General features: G+C 47.8%; 6 protein-coding genes across 7 annotated transcripts; 1 reads left to right on the top strand and 5 right to left on the bottom strand.

Annotated features, from left to right (window-relative positions):
* Window positions 1-275: 275 nt before the first annotated feature.
* On the bottom strand, window positions 276-992 carry ONS95_011898 (uncharacterized protein; the record flags this gene model as incomplete). Its single annotated transcript, XM_058505499.1, has 2 exons — window positions 276-745; window positions 863-992. 2 exons carry the CDS (start codon window positions 990-992, stop codon window positions 276-278), a joined length of 600 nt encoding a protein of 199 aa, XP_058358021.1.
* Window positions 993-3,005: 2,013 nt separating this feature from the next.
* Window positions 3,006-5,688, top strand: ONS95_011897 (uncharacterized protein). Of its 2 annotated transcripts, XM_058505498.1 has the most exons (3): window positions 3,006-3,648; window positions 3,939-4,091; window positions 4,145-5,688. In XM_058505498.1, exons 1-3 carry the CDS (start codon window positions 3,411-3,413, stop codon window positions 5,458-5,460), a joined length of 1,707 nt encoding a protein of 568 aa, XP_058358020.1. In that variant the 5' UTR covers window positions 3,006-3,410; the 3' UTR covers window positions 5,461-5,688. The 2 variants fall into 2 exon arrangements, with proteins under 2 accessions (XP_058358020.1, XP_058358019.1); XM_058505497.1 differs by lacking the exon at window positions 3,006-3,648 and having other exon boundaries at window positions 3,867-4,091.
* A 93-nt stretch (window positions 5,689-5,781) lies between these two features.
* Window positions 5,782-8,369, bottom strand: ONS95_011896 (uncharacterized protein; the record flags this gene model as incomplete). Its single annotated transcript, XM_058505496.1, has 4 exons — window positions 5,782-6,049; window positions 6,100-7,271; window positions 7,329-7,979; window positions 8,030-8,369. The coding sequence occupies 3 exons, from the start codon at window positions 8,367-8,369 to the stop codon at window positions 6,343-6,345; spliced, it is 1,920 nt and encodes a 639-aa protein (XP_058358018.1). The 3' UTR covers window positions 5,782-6,049; window positions 6,100-6,342.
* Window positions 8,370-8,386: 17 nt separating this feature from the next.
* On the bottom strand, window positions 8,387-10,266 carry ONS95_011895 (uncharacterized protein). The gene is made up of 4 exons (XM_058505495.1): window positions 9,738-10,266; window positions 9,307-9,664; window positions 9,122-9,260; window positions 8,387-9,070 (listed from the first exon to the last, which is right to left on the bottom strand). Exons 1-4 carry the CDS (start codon window positions 10,109-10,111, stop codon window positions 8,865-8,867), a joined length of 1,077 nt encoding a protein of 358 aa, XP_058358017.1. The 5' UTR covers window positions 10,112-10,266; the 3' UTR covers window positions 8,387-8,864.
* A 310-nt stretch (window positions 10,267-10,576) lies between these two features.
* On the bottom strand, window positions 10,577-11,542 carry ONS95_011894 (uncharacterized protein; the record flags this gene model as incomplete). Its single annotated transcript, XM_058505494.1, has 1 exon — window positions 10,577-11,542. The coding sequence occupies one exon, from the start codon at window positions 11,540-11,542 to the stop codon at window positions 10,577-10,579; it is 966 nt and encodes a 321-aa protein (XP_058358016.1).
* A 52-nt stretch (window positions 11,543-11,594) lies between these two features.
* ONS95_011893 (uncharacterized protein) lies at window positions 11,595-12,297 on the bottom strand (the record flags this gene model as incomplete). Its single annotated transcript, XM_058505493.1, has 2 exons — window positions 11,595-12,190; window positions 12,246-12,297. The coding sequence occupies 2 exons, from the start codon at window positions 12,295-12,297 to the stop codon at window positions 11,595-11,597; spliced, it is 648 nt and encodes a 215-aa protein (XP_058358015.1).
* Between the last annotated feature and the right edge of the window lie 279 nt (window positions 12,298-12,576).

Raw genomic sequence — 12,576 nt, 5'->3', positions numbered from 1 at the left:
TAATTCACAGGAGAATGGCACCAAGTTATCTACAATGTGACATGATATGTTGGAGTGAAGGAATATATTTTGCGTTTGAACATTCGTCCTTGCATAAATGCAGTCAAGTGCGCCCCGTTGCGCCGTTTTGTATTGATGCTCTCAATTTAGCTAGTACAAATTTCCTGCCACAACCCGAATTGCCTGACTATGGGCTACATGTTACAGGAACATTCTGGGACATTGACTCTTCTATAAAATCTCTCAAACACCTAGCCAAGGATACCACCGCTCTCCTACTTCTTCGTGATTGTGAGGATAATCCGGCATTTCTTAACCGGCGGTTTGTTCTCCGTAACCGCCTCGCAGCATGTCCTGGTACGCTTTCCACACTTTACAGGTCGGTCACCTGATTTGTTGGTGGAAGTTTCCTTTGCAGAGTCTTTGTCGCGGCGAGTTGAGCTACCGACCTTGAGAACAATTTTAATCCTTCTTGATGATTGAGATAGCGGCTTGGTGGTGCTTTTGGTCTCGCTATGTTCTAACTTGGAGGTGGAGACTTCCACTTGGTGATGAGGAGAGGCTCTCCTAGCAGAGCTCGTAGCTTTCCTGGTTCTCGTCGATACTGGTGTAGATTTGTCGATGTCTTCGATTGCATTCGATTCAGTAGCGGTAGTAGGAGCAGGGAGAATCTCTTCATTTTCACTGTCATCTACAACCGACAGACTTCTGCTCCTTTCTAGTAGGACCGCAGCGACCCTGACCTCTAACCAAACCACGAGTTAGCACATGTATGATGGGTCTTCTGCTAATGGAGTAACGATAGATATAGCGAGAAGATCCAAGTATCCTAACACGGAAGCAAGATAAGAGGGATACTTACGGGCTTGATCATGCCATTGAATTGGGAACAATGGGATAGCAAAGTACCCAATGGCCTCTCGGGCCTCCTCCGCTGTCTGAAAACAGTGTCTGGCAGCCCGCTTGATTATTGCCTGATTTTTGACGGGCATGGTGGGGGGGAGACTTGGTGGTACTGTATGGATGCGTACGGGTATATTGTGTTGATCTGTGGATCGAAGGAGAGCTAGGGCCGTGCCGATTTCACGTATGAAGTTCTCGAGAAATTCGGAGATTGTGGCAGGGAATAGAGTTGGTGACAACGTGCTGATGACAGGAGTCTTTTCGGATGCAGGATATGACTGGTATTCTGTGAGACTTGAGAAGAGTTGTGATTGAGAAAAAATGATGGAATATCAGATTTGGAAAATAATGTGGGTTCGGTGACTGGATAGTCTAGTGCAAAACGGATTAGTGCAGGCACTCCGAGTTTGGTACCGATGGCTACCAAACTAACGATAGCATTATCTACGATGGTGAGAAGCAATTTAGTAGTGTGTATTCGCACTCTGCTACCTTCTCATTGTGAGCCGACGGAAGGTCGGCTTCTCCAAGACTCCGACTCTCAGAAGCGGTGGCGGTAGGGATCGCTTGAATTAACATCCCATGCTATATACCATCAACAGATGAGATACTGTAAAATATCAATACTTAGCGACATACGATTGCGCTTTTGATTTTCTAATCCTGCCCAGCACACCAAAGGGGCATGCCCCACGCATGCGCACAAGCGAGTGTTCCGCCATAGGTCATCGCCCAGGAAAGTTTGAAGACTGTATATTATCAACGATTATCAATGAGAGACATCAATATCTGTGCAGTCAAGATGCTTGTAACCTACATTCTTTGGTTGTTCTCCTCGAGTTCCCACTGTCGCGAAGCTTTTCGTGTGGCAGAGATGTTGAGTGTTGCTGTCGTCATATCCTGCAATGCCAAGCCTCGCTAAAAGACTTTTGTTTGTTTACTTCGCATGAGCAGTGTGGTTTCTTCAAGTGGTTAATTTACAAAGCTTTAATTGTGACGGACTATTTCATTGACTTCGAAAAGGTATTATGTGGCGGCAATACTACTGTGATTGAAGGTTAATTTACCCGCCGAGCTAGACGCGCATTTCGGAGTGCGTCCCTTCGCGGAATTCTCAGCTAACCCTACCGAGAGCGGTGTATACAAGAGGCGAGGCAGAATTGCCTGTGAATTACTAAAGCAATACAATAACGAACCTAGTCTTGCTGTATTGACCAAAATTTGGATTCGCTCCACGCTTACTTGGATAGCTGTCCCTCAATACCACATCCTATCAATTGCACCAAGGATCAAGGAACAATTAGCTGTATTCGAATGAAATCAATGCCATATGACATGCACCATACCATTTTAAAGGTATTGCCTCGTGGTAGGCATCTATGAGTCATGATGTCGACGTAGGAGCCAATTTTGGAAGTTGATATCGCAGTCATAGATTTCCACGAGTCTTCAGGGCTTATCGTAAGCTGCCTTGAACCACCACCCTCGGATCTTTAGGGTGAATCTCTTTTAATCTCTATGACTGTATCTCTCAAATATCTCGCGTCATCAGCATCTGTGTCATTGGTGGTGGTAAAAATGGATTGAACGCCCGGGCCCTCACCAGCTCCAATATTATCGACGCGTGCGCAGCAAAAACGACTGTCTTGTTTCCGAGGCAACACTCAAGCATTACCGTACGGTGTACTAGCCCGTTTGAAAAGGGCAAACAGATAGATTGTCAGTCCTCAAGACTGACCAAGATTTAGAGACCTTCCTCTTCAATTGGTGTTGATCTCGTTCTGCGCTTTTCTTCAGCTCTATTTCGATATCACCTTCACATCATGAGTGAAGTACAGTCTTCTCGCCTGGCATAAACAAAAGTCCGTCGAAAATTGACTCAACTCCGAGACTTTGGTGCGAAATCAAACAAGCACAGTGAATCTCCAAGAAACTAGATTCTGCTCGACAGATATCTTACTCACATCAATCTCCGACTGCCCTAGAACTTGCGAGCATATTTTTTCATCCACATACAGCTCTAGCCTCGGCTTCGAACACCAAACGAAAAACGCCAAGTCGACACATACACTGCCAGAGCTGCATAAATTATACACCACTCCCCAACACCTACAAGCTTTGTTGTAGTACTTGCATACAGCCACAACAGGAAGACATGATCCAAGCCACCACTGCACTCGGAATTGCTCCAAGCTTCTGCACAGATTTGAGACAACCATAAGACTATCCACGCCAATTGCACAGGATACCTTTCTCAAAAGCCCAAAAGATCGTAGAATTCGCTCACCCTCGTCGCAGTAACACACGCTGAAGATCTTTGCCACTTATTGGGACCTACAAAACTTCAGTAGCGCCTTGTCTACCAAATAGTCTCTACCTCCGATACGCAGACAGCTGGGAGGTAGTTTCGTTGTCGCTCATCCTTACCATAGCCTTGGGATCTCGAACCAGAACCACCTACTACGCACACCATCACAGGCGGTACAACGTCTCAAGACACCACCACCATGTCTGACTCGGCGATTCTGATGGACTGGCCTTCTGCTGTGGGGGGTCCGTCCTCTAAGTACAGTATCGTCTACAGATCTCCGAAGCATTTGGTATGTGTAGAACAAATGTTGAAGGAGCAAATGGAGCCTACGCTGACCACTCTCAAGGGTTTGGACCTACAGAAGGAGTTGGAGATGCTGAAAGAGAGGAACAGAGAAGACAACAGACTCAAGGAGAAGTTCCCACTTATCAATGGTACGTTTGCGCAGAATGACTGTTATGTTAGATCTTGTTACAGGTCTGGTAATACTGTCAATCCTCTCGCCTTCACCGTTCTGCCATCTTGTCAAGCTTTGGCAGATACAAAAAGCGGATTGTTCAGATCTTGGATAAATTCCCTACAACTAATCTCTTGGGTTTTCACTTGAATGGCACGCTCGGGGACGACAATTTTTGCTCTTAGAATGGCTAACCGCTTTTCTTTTCACATCATCTTTCGATTGGTGCGCTGACATCAATGAAACCTTGAGCTAACACGACCGTAGGAGAAGCGACCTGGCTCCTTCGCCACATTGAGCTGCTTCAGGAAGCTTATGCTAGAAATGGCTGGGAGTACGAAATTCAGATTCCTGGGGAGTGCCAGCACCGCATCCGCCCCAGCATAATTGGCTCCTATTTGATCTTCACCAGAGACAAGAGTAAGTTGGACCACGAGTACTTTCCTTGGCTATGCTAACGCTGTCCGCACCAGAAGGTCACAAAAGCAAAGTTACCAAGGAGTATATCCCGGTTCCACTCTCCAACGGCGCCTCTTGGGGTACTTGGAAGCCTATGGACAATGACGCTCGCCTCCAATCTGATGGTCGCCTTCCCTACCTCCCTGCGCTGACTTCAGCGGAAGCAAAACTTGGCCACGGCCTTCTCGACCACGAGATCGATGCATACCTAAGCGCTGGCGAGAACCCAGAAGATTATGAGGAGTATACCATCAATGAGATGGGTGTTCTCCCCGAAGACCGACCTCGGCGTCGCATTGTGTCAAAGGACTTGGGCAGTTCAGCCTCCAGTGGAAAGAAAGAGAATCGACCTCGCCGTCGTGTCATATCCAAGGGACCGAGTAGTTCATCTTCTAGTGGAAAGGTGTTTACGTACAGCAGCCGTTCTTTCAATACCCCTCAGGCCTCGGCTCCTAGCCAGAGTATAATGAGCTCCTTTGCCAACTACGCACACGACAGATCGCTTCGCTCCACGCGCAAGGTCTCCAACAAATCGATCTCCTCAGACTCTACCAACATCAGCTCCACTTCTAGCGCGAGTGTCATGACTAATTGTATGCCTATCCCTGGATCCATCCGCATGCCAATATATGGAAAACAAAGTGACTCTGAGGAGATAGAGGGTGAATCTGATGGTGGCGAGGAGCGCGATCTCGATAGGGACCATGACGATGAAGAGGGTGACGAAGAGCACGAGCACATGGGCGTTCAGGAGCCTCTTCACAGATACCACGGCCACTACCAAGTCATCCAAAATTCCGATGATGAGGATGAGGCTGCGGACGAAGACGAGGGGAAGGAAGAAGATGAATTTTCCGTAAAACCAATCAGCAGAAGCAAGGGTCTTCGCGACGCTACTGACTCTTTGCATTCAGACCGCATGGACAATGGCAGAGGTGTCTCATTAAAATCTGCCCCCAAGCTCAATAATCTCTCAAATGAGACAGTTGACATCAGCCCTTACGTCGAAAATGAGTATGAGGAGTACGATGACGAAGATGGCTTTGATGAGGATGAGGGCGATGCCGAGATCGAACATGAAGAGGGAAACACGGCAGGCGGCGACGAACTGCTGGCTTATGGTGGAGAAGAAGGCGGTGAGGAGGAATATGCCGAGGATTTAGATGGGGAAGATGGATATGGCGAAGCCGTTGAGGACGATGAGTGGTTCGACGAGTCAGGCTATTGCAAGTTCTGCGATTTGCACCAGCATGAGTGTGAGTGTATCCGTGGAGATGATAATGACCCGATGGAGCTTGGGGAGGACGACGATGACGATTACAAGAACTAATTCTTACTGGTGCTTCATTACACCTACTTGCTCCAGCACCTGGCTGTTGGGTTGTGTGCAGCATAGGCTGAAAGGATCCAGAGGCGGGTTTGACGATAATTGTCTGTAGCGGAACGGGTTGCGTATTATTTCTCCACGCGAAGACGGCATCTCGTCGGAAAGGAGCCTGTTGCTAGGCTGGTAGGGTCTCAGGAGGCAAACTTTGCAGGTGGCCGTTCAGGCTCCCGGTGTGACTCGTTATTACTCATACTCATAGACAGTCTCCGCACAAAATAACAGCGTTGTTTTCTCCAAAATTCCCACAAATTCTACCTATAGTGAAAAAAATCGCAACGTCCTTGCCCGAGTCCATACATTTTCAATGTCAGTAAATCAAATTTGTAACAAAAGTCAAATAAATGTGCCGCAGGCACCGGCAAATCAAATTCCAAAGAATAATCTCGTTCAGCAACCAGAGTCAAGCCAGAAGTAAGTTATATTTCTACGTTACTATGAAGGATGATGGTCTCATCGTGACCTATGATTAAGCACGCTTCCTTCGCCAGAACATATTTACAAGTTGAACTGCAGTACCGTGATAGAATATGCCCTGAATTTCGTCAGCTCAAATCTCATTCCGGACTTATACTCGCGACTTACGGAACACTCCAAGTCCAGGTTCGATTACCCACTGGTGAGGAGTTAGTGAGATTCAGCGGTCTCGGTACGATGGCCGTGGCGTTGTTTTTGAAATTGAAGCCGTTGGGATCCGGGTTCGACATGCTCGTTCCATTGACAGAGGTCCAACTCGACTCCAAGTCCACCTTCAACGGCACCTCCGTCCCATTCACATTTCTAACACTCGTCAGTACATCATGCTCCACTTGACACCGAGGTAAATACTCACATAACTTTCAAAAACACCTTCCCTTCCTCAGCCGAACTCGCCCAATACAAATCCCCAAAGTCTCCCTCAGTATTCTTCACCGTCACACTCTCCGTCCCACGATACGCATTAAACAGCTTCTGTAACCAATAACTCGTACTCAGCACCGTATGCGCAGGATCAGCATCAAACCCAATCAGATTCGGCGTCCAGTTATACCAATTCCAATTCTGGAGACTCGGCGCATAACTGCTGAGCTTCACCACATTCGGGTTTCTCTCTGCCCCAAGCAGATACACTCCTTCTGCTAGAGCAGAAATCATGCGCGGATACGAGACATGTAGGTCTGGTGGGTTGGAGAAGTTGACGGCGCCGGAGGGTGTGTCGACTTGGTAGACGGAGTACTCGCCGATCATGATTGTTACGTTGGTGTTGTTGGTGCGCTCTTGCCAGTTGTCGAAAAAATCGAATTGGTTGATGAAGAATTTGGGTTCTTCGTAGTGGTGTGTGTCCCACATTGATCCTGGGGGGAGGTCGATTGTGTAGGTGGGGTTTTCGTTGTATGCTGAGCTGATGAGGATGATGTCTGGATAGGCGGCTTTGAGTCCGTCGTAGAGGTACTTGAAGCGGAAGGGATACGCTTTGGAGAACCAGTCTTCGTTGCCGATCTCTATGTATTGGATCTTGAAAGGCTCAGGATGGCCGTACTCAGCACGCTTGGCTCCCCAATAGGTATCGGTGGAGCCCATGCAGAACTCAAGCTCATCGAGAGCTTCTTTGAGGACGGGATACATAGCTTCTTCTGTGAGGGGATACTCGGCTGAGTTGCCTCCATTGCCGTCAATGAGGGAGTAGCCGCTGAAGATCCCGAGGACATTTTCTGCTTCCATTGCCTCTGTCCACTCCAGAAACTCAAGAAGACCCATTCCGTTGGTATTGTAATACTCTGATTTCATGTCAGCCCTCTTCCTCTTCAGTGTTTTGAAAGGATCAAAATACTCACGCCAATTTCCAGGCCTTGGCCATCTGTCTTCCAGCGGTCCAATCGTCTCCCACCATTTCCACCGTCTCTGAAACGAATAGCCCTCCAAATTATTCCCACCCGGCCACCTCAAAAACTTTGGCCCCAAATCATAAATATGCTCCGCCAAATCCTTTCTCAGCCCATTTCTATACCCTTTAAACGTCTCTCCAAACAAACTAATCTGATCAAAATAATACGTCTGACCAGCTGCTTCCTTGGGATCAAACGTAATAGCAAGAGTGTTGTTCGTATTCGGGGCCTGAACATCACAAACTATTTGCGCAGTGACATGTGTGTAGTTCACGACATTCCAAGACTGAGCGGGGATTACTGTGGAAGCGAAGATCTCACCTGTCAGGTTTGACTGGAGCGATACTGTGATTTCTGTCTTCAGATTGTTTTGGTTCCGGAATTGATTCGGGTAGATGAAAAATGAGACGTTGTAAGTCTGTGGCGAAACTGGAATCCCCCACCATCCCATGTTGGCGAATCCGACAGGTGTAGTGGAGGTGTTAACTGTGGTAGGGATGTCGAGGGCCAGGACTGTTTGGTGAGAGTGTGACAATGGACGATAATTGTCCAGTCTGATGGTGGCATTTCCCAACGGTTTGTATCCAGTGATTACAGGACCTGGAATTATCAGTCATGAATTTTGGGCTCACAGTATGGATTGAAGGTACCAGTCGGATTGCACTCGTTTTCTTGCCAGACGATGCTATTTCCCGTGAATCCTGGAAATGACCCGAAGGTAATATCGGAACCCTCAAAGGCTCGATTCGTCAACAGTTCCCCGTATAATCCTCCATCCCCAGAGTGGTTGATATCCTCGAACATCCATCCGTAAAGATTTGGTGCCGTTGCGTTTCTCACACCAGTCTTAGTCAAGATTGAGAGCGAAACGCCACTTGAATTCGTCAGTGCACGAGAGTGTATTGGTTCAAATCTCGGTTGTTTTTGTCCTGCTTCTGCGCTCGAAAGAAGAGCTGTAACAGCCAAGACACAAAAATTGAGAGATACCATCTTGAATAGTACCATGAGGCTCGCCGCTACTCAGGAACATTTCTGACAAGCAGAGTCCGTCTGATCTATCCGCCACCAATTCAGAGTTCAAGCTAGTCATTGACATCATCCCGTCTTATTCTATCCACCCCAGAACGGAATAATTACAGCAATACACTAGAGATGCGGGGGATATGGAGTCCTGGGGAACAAGCTCCCAGGGACGTGATCATCGCGACCATTGTATGCGCACCAATGAGCACTTGGCATCGTTCTTAAGCGAGATAGAGTACCCCTCCTCACCCCTCTGTGACAAGGGAAGTTCGTTTATCCGCAAATGTACCGATGCAGATTCATTGATTTGAAAGTGTACTTGCCGGACGGATTTCCGAAAAGAAATTGGAGATGACTATAGAGGCTTCAGAAATGTGCCATCTGTGAAATTCAGAACCATATAATAAGGCTCTTGGATGACAGCATTGACTTTTACATTTTCCTAGACCAAATGACGGAGCTTCAGTGGAACCTTGTCTTCTCCCGTGCCTCAGCAGATTGGACGAGAAAATACCAGTTCTCAATGATAGCCAATCGGTCCTCTTCACTGCACTTCCTGCTTTCAGTCTTACCGTTTCCCAGCTGCGTGGACTTCAAGAAGTCGTCTCGCTTATTCTGGACCTCCTCATAGACTCCTTTGAAAGTATATGCAGTCAATCCAACAGCTCCTAAAAACCCCATCAACATGTTACTCGAAGAACCGGGGCGACGATACATACCAGCAGCAGGCTTACACACCACCCCTCCAAGACCTTTTCCTACTCCTGCGAAGAACCCTCCAAGCCCGCCCTTCTTGGCACCATTCATAGGCTGAGTAACAAGCCCTGTAATCCCATCATACAACCCAAGCCCAAGTCCCTAAAACCAGTCAGAACATTTGCAGTCGACAAGACCCTGTACCCACCTTCCCAGCAGCACCAAGTCCACTCGTAATTCCCGTAACTCTCTCCTCCTTCCTCACCGTCTCATCACCATACAACTTCGGCAAATTCCCAAAGCCCCTGGATATGTTCAACGTCATATCCATCGGAGCCTTCAAGCCCGTGCCCACAATCCTCGAGACTCCCTTGCCGCTGTCGAGCGCAAAGTCTGTAGCGAGACCAGCTGCGACGTCGCGGTTCGCTTTCGCCATCTTGGTTATCTCAATGGGATAATCTGCGACGCCCATGATGACGCCGCCAAGTGTACCGTGAGCGGCGGAGAGCACGCCTGAGATCGGGTCTGTGGGTCCGGGTGGTGGAGTGTGAGAGCGGGGTGGGTATCTGAGAATTTATAAATATTGTGTTTAAAGGAAGAGAAAGTATATCGGAATGAGTTGTTCAGAGCTCCACTTACAGGGAAAGATTGTCTGGAGTCAAAATAGCTGCATCGATCAGAGCGGCAGCAGCAAGAGGAGAGAGCTTGATTCTACTCTCCCTCTCCATCCAGCCTGCAAGACGCTGAGGAAGAATAGCACAAAACGGAGACCCAGCATCATTCTCGCGGGCCTGATCTCTGGCCGGATGATCTTGCTCTTCAGCTTCATATTGAGGTAGGTGCTCGTTGAAGTAGTCTTCTTCTAGTGTGGTATGATCGAATGCACGATCATGTTCATGTTCGAGGGTATCTGGAGTTGATGCCCCGCTTGTTCGTGGGGTAAGGCTTGGATGCTGGGTGGAACTTTCTGAGGCAGAGTCGTTGTCTTGCATGTGTATGCCGGTGCCTTTCATTGTGAACGGGCGTTGAGGGGGCAAATTCTGCTTTGCTGGTTACGACCAGATTGTGAAGATGAGAATATTAACAATCAGCTACCTTCAGAGCTGTTATCGTAAAGCTCTTATTTGGGAGATATTCACTCTTTCAAACAATGATAATGGTACGTTTTTGAACACTTAGATGCTGACGAGGCTTGTAGGCACCGAGAATATGTTTGGCTTATGCGGGATGAGAAATACACCCGGTCGCAGATATTGGCACCGGCAAGGCGGCAGACATGGATATACGTCCCACTAATCTTTCTCAGGACTACCTATAAATGTTATTCTCAATTCAGAACTTATTTCGCTTCTTTTAAGACTTGGAATTCTTCAGCCCTGCGTAGAACCCTGTTTTGATGGTATTTCGAGCCAATATCATTGCTGCCATTTCTATCTAGAATATTTTATACAAAAGGGCTAGTTACATTCTGGTCATGTTCATGGCAGCGACACTTTGCAGTGAGTCCTACGCTCGATGTCATCTATCAGATCTTTTATCGGCGTTGCAATCCCCTCCCTTTCCTGGCCATTGGCATTCCCAATGAGCATACCGACCAACTCAAATCTCTCATTCACGATCCAGGATCCGGAATCCCCAGCGCCACAGAAATCAGCATTATTAAGGGGTAAGATTTCTATCTCGTTCGAGTGTGCGTGTTTTTCCCGGTCCTCCCACCTAACAACTCTTTGGACCTTGTTCACAAATCCTTGTCTCACCGACGTCCTCCCGGCTCGAACAACCCAGTCCTCTCTCTTCCAATCCGAGCCAAAGTTCCGTACGTAATCATTGGCCTTTGGAGCGTACGTGCCTTCGATGTAACGGCTGCTCTCAATGATTACTTGAGGCGGGCGATTGAGCTGTGACGTATTTGGGGAAGGAACAAGGGCCCAATCGAGACGTCCATTACTAGGTGTTCGAGTGGCGTGACCAGATGCATATCGGATTTTTCCAATAGTTCTTCCAGAGCCTCTTAATTGATTGAGAACTGAGAGTGCGGTTGCAAATTCTGGATTCTTAGAGCCTTGAGCTACTTTCTTCTCACAGACAGATCTGGTGTATTGCTCATCGAGGTTCGATGGCCAAACTACTTCAATGTCTGGTACCAAATGAGCTCCATAGAAGCCGATACCGCTGACAGCATTGTCAAGTTCTCCCTCTTCATCGGCGTTCTCGAAAACGTGATATGCCGACATCATGCAGTCAAGAGTTTGGCTCGGATCAGACTTGCGTGTCAATCTGATCCAACCACCAAGACTGCCTGTCTGATCGACCAGATTGCTGGCGCCAATAGATACGCCCTTGTAGGGCATCGTACTGGTGATGTGAGACAAGGATTTGGGGTCCGAGTCCATGTCGATAGCACCTGAGATCGTCCCTGGCAGAATCTCCAGATGCATTTGCATGGCTGGAAAGGTTGATGTGGTTAATGCTTGAATAAATTTGGCCTCGACTTCTTCAAAAAAAATAGCTAGTACCAGGCTTGACAAACACGAGGACAGTGGGTTTTGGTGCGGCTTGTCCTGAGGTCCTGGATCCTCTCATGTGATACGCGATGCTTGTCCAGCTCGAAGGGAGCTTTTCCTGAACTACTTCTAAGAGTCTAGGTTGAATGTCTTCGATGTACTGGAGAAGGTTTTTGTCATCTGGCAAGCATGAGGATACGTCGGAGTACATTTTCAATGAGTTTCTGACTTCCACCTTGAACATCTCCTGGTTCCGAGGTCTCGTTTTCTGAACGAGGTCGTGAAGATCAGTAGCAGCTTCCTGCCAACGACGAGTATCGGTATCATTCGTGTCGATGATCAGACATGGTGTTCCCTTGTGTTCGAAATCTTTCCTCATTAGTGTATCGACTCTGACATCTCGAATTGTGATGAAGTGTTCGTCGCATATCTTCTCACAGTCGTGCATGATCTTCACAAAGAGATCTTCGGCTTCTTGTGTCACAAGACACTTGACATAAGGCCACGGAGTGGGTATCTCATTGGGAGGGGCGACTCTGTAGGGGTCTTTGCCGGCAAGGTATTTCTCAATTGTTACTGCGCCGCTTTCTATAACTCTATTAGAACACTGAGGAGGTCCTCACTTGGAAGGCTTTTAACTTACGACCTGGATCAGATGGGTCTGATCGATATCGTCTCTTGACACCTTGAACCATAGTGTAGTAATTCAGATGTCTGATGTTGATCTTCAGAGAGAGCCAGGGACAGCTGCGGAACTTGTGGTGCTTAGTGAGAGGCTTTCGTGACGATGATACGTTTGACTTGATGGGGGTAGGTAGCTGAAGTAAGATAGCTGAGTGAGGTTACTATGAGACTGCAGCTCGGGAAATGTGAGCAAAACTGGCGGATAATTTATAGAAAAAGAGGCTGGGGAAGACGGAGCGAAAAGGCTGTGGCTAAGACGTCGTGTATGACTCCTTTCATTAGGCGCGAAA

Source organism: Cadophora gregata (assembly GCF_030347475.1).
Source record: "Cadophora gregata isolate MNR1 chromosome Unknown scaffold_6, whole genome shotgun sequence".
Lineage (NCBI taxonomy): Eukaryota > Fungi > Ascomycota > Leotiomycetes > Helotiales > Ploettnerulaceae > Cadophora > Cadophora gregata.
The sequence above is the reverse complement of the archived record's forward strand: the minus strand, read 5'-3'. Positions and strand labels throughout refer to the sequence as shown.

Bases quoted from the DNA above. Each gene is read 5' to 3' on its own strand.
- ONS95_011897 (XM_058505498.1), top strand. From the start codon at position 3,411: ATGTCTGACTCGGCGATTCTGATGGACTGGCCTTCTGCTGTGGGGGGT. The intron at 3,649-3,938 runs GTACGTTTGCGC...ACACGACCGTAG, and splicing joins GAAGTTCCCACTTATCAATG to GAGAAGCGACCTGGCTCCTT. The intron at 4,092-4,144 runs GTAAGTTGGACC...TGTCCGCACCAG, and splicing joins GATCTTCACCAGAGACAAGA to AAGGTCACAAAAGCAAAGTT.
- ONS95_011895 (XM_058505495.1), bottom strand. From the start codon at position 10,111: ATGAAAGGCACCGGCATACACATGCAAGACAACGACTCTGCCTCAGAA. The intron at 9,665-9,737 runs GTAAGTGGAGCT...ATAAATTCTCAG, and splicing joins ACTCCAGACAATCTTTCCCT to ATACCCACCCCGCTCTCACA. The intron at 9,071-9,121 runs GTATGTATCGTC...TGGGGTTTTTAG, and splicing joins GGTGTGTAAGCCTGCTGCTG to GAGCTGTTGGATTGACTGCA.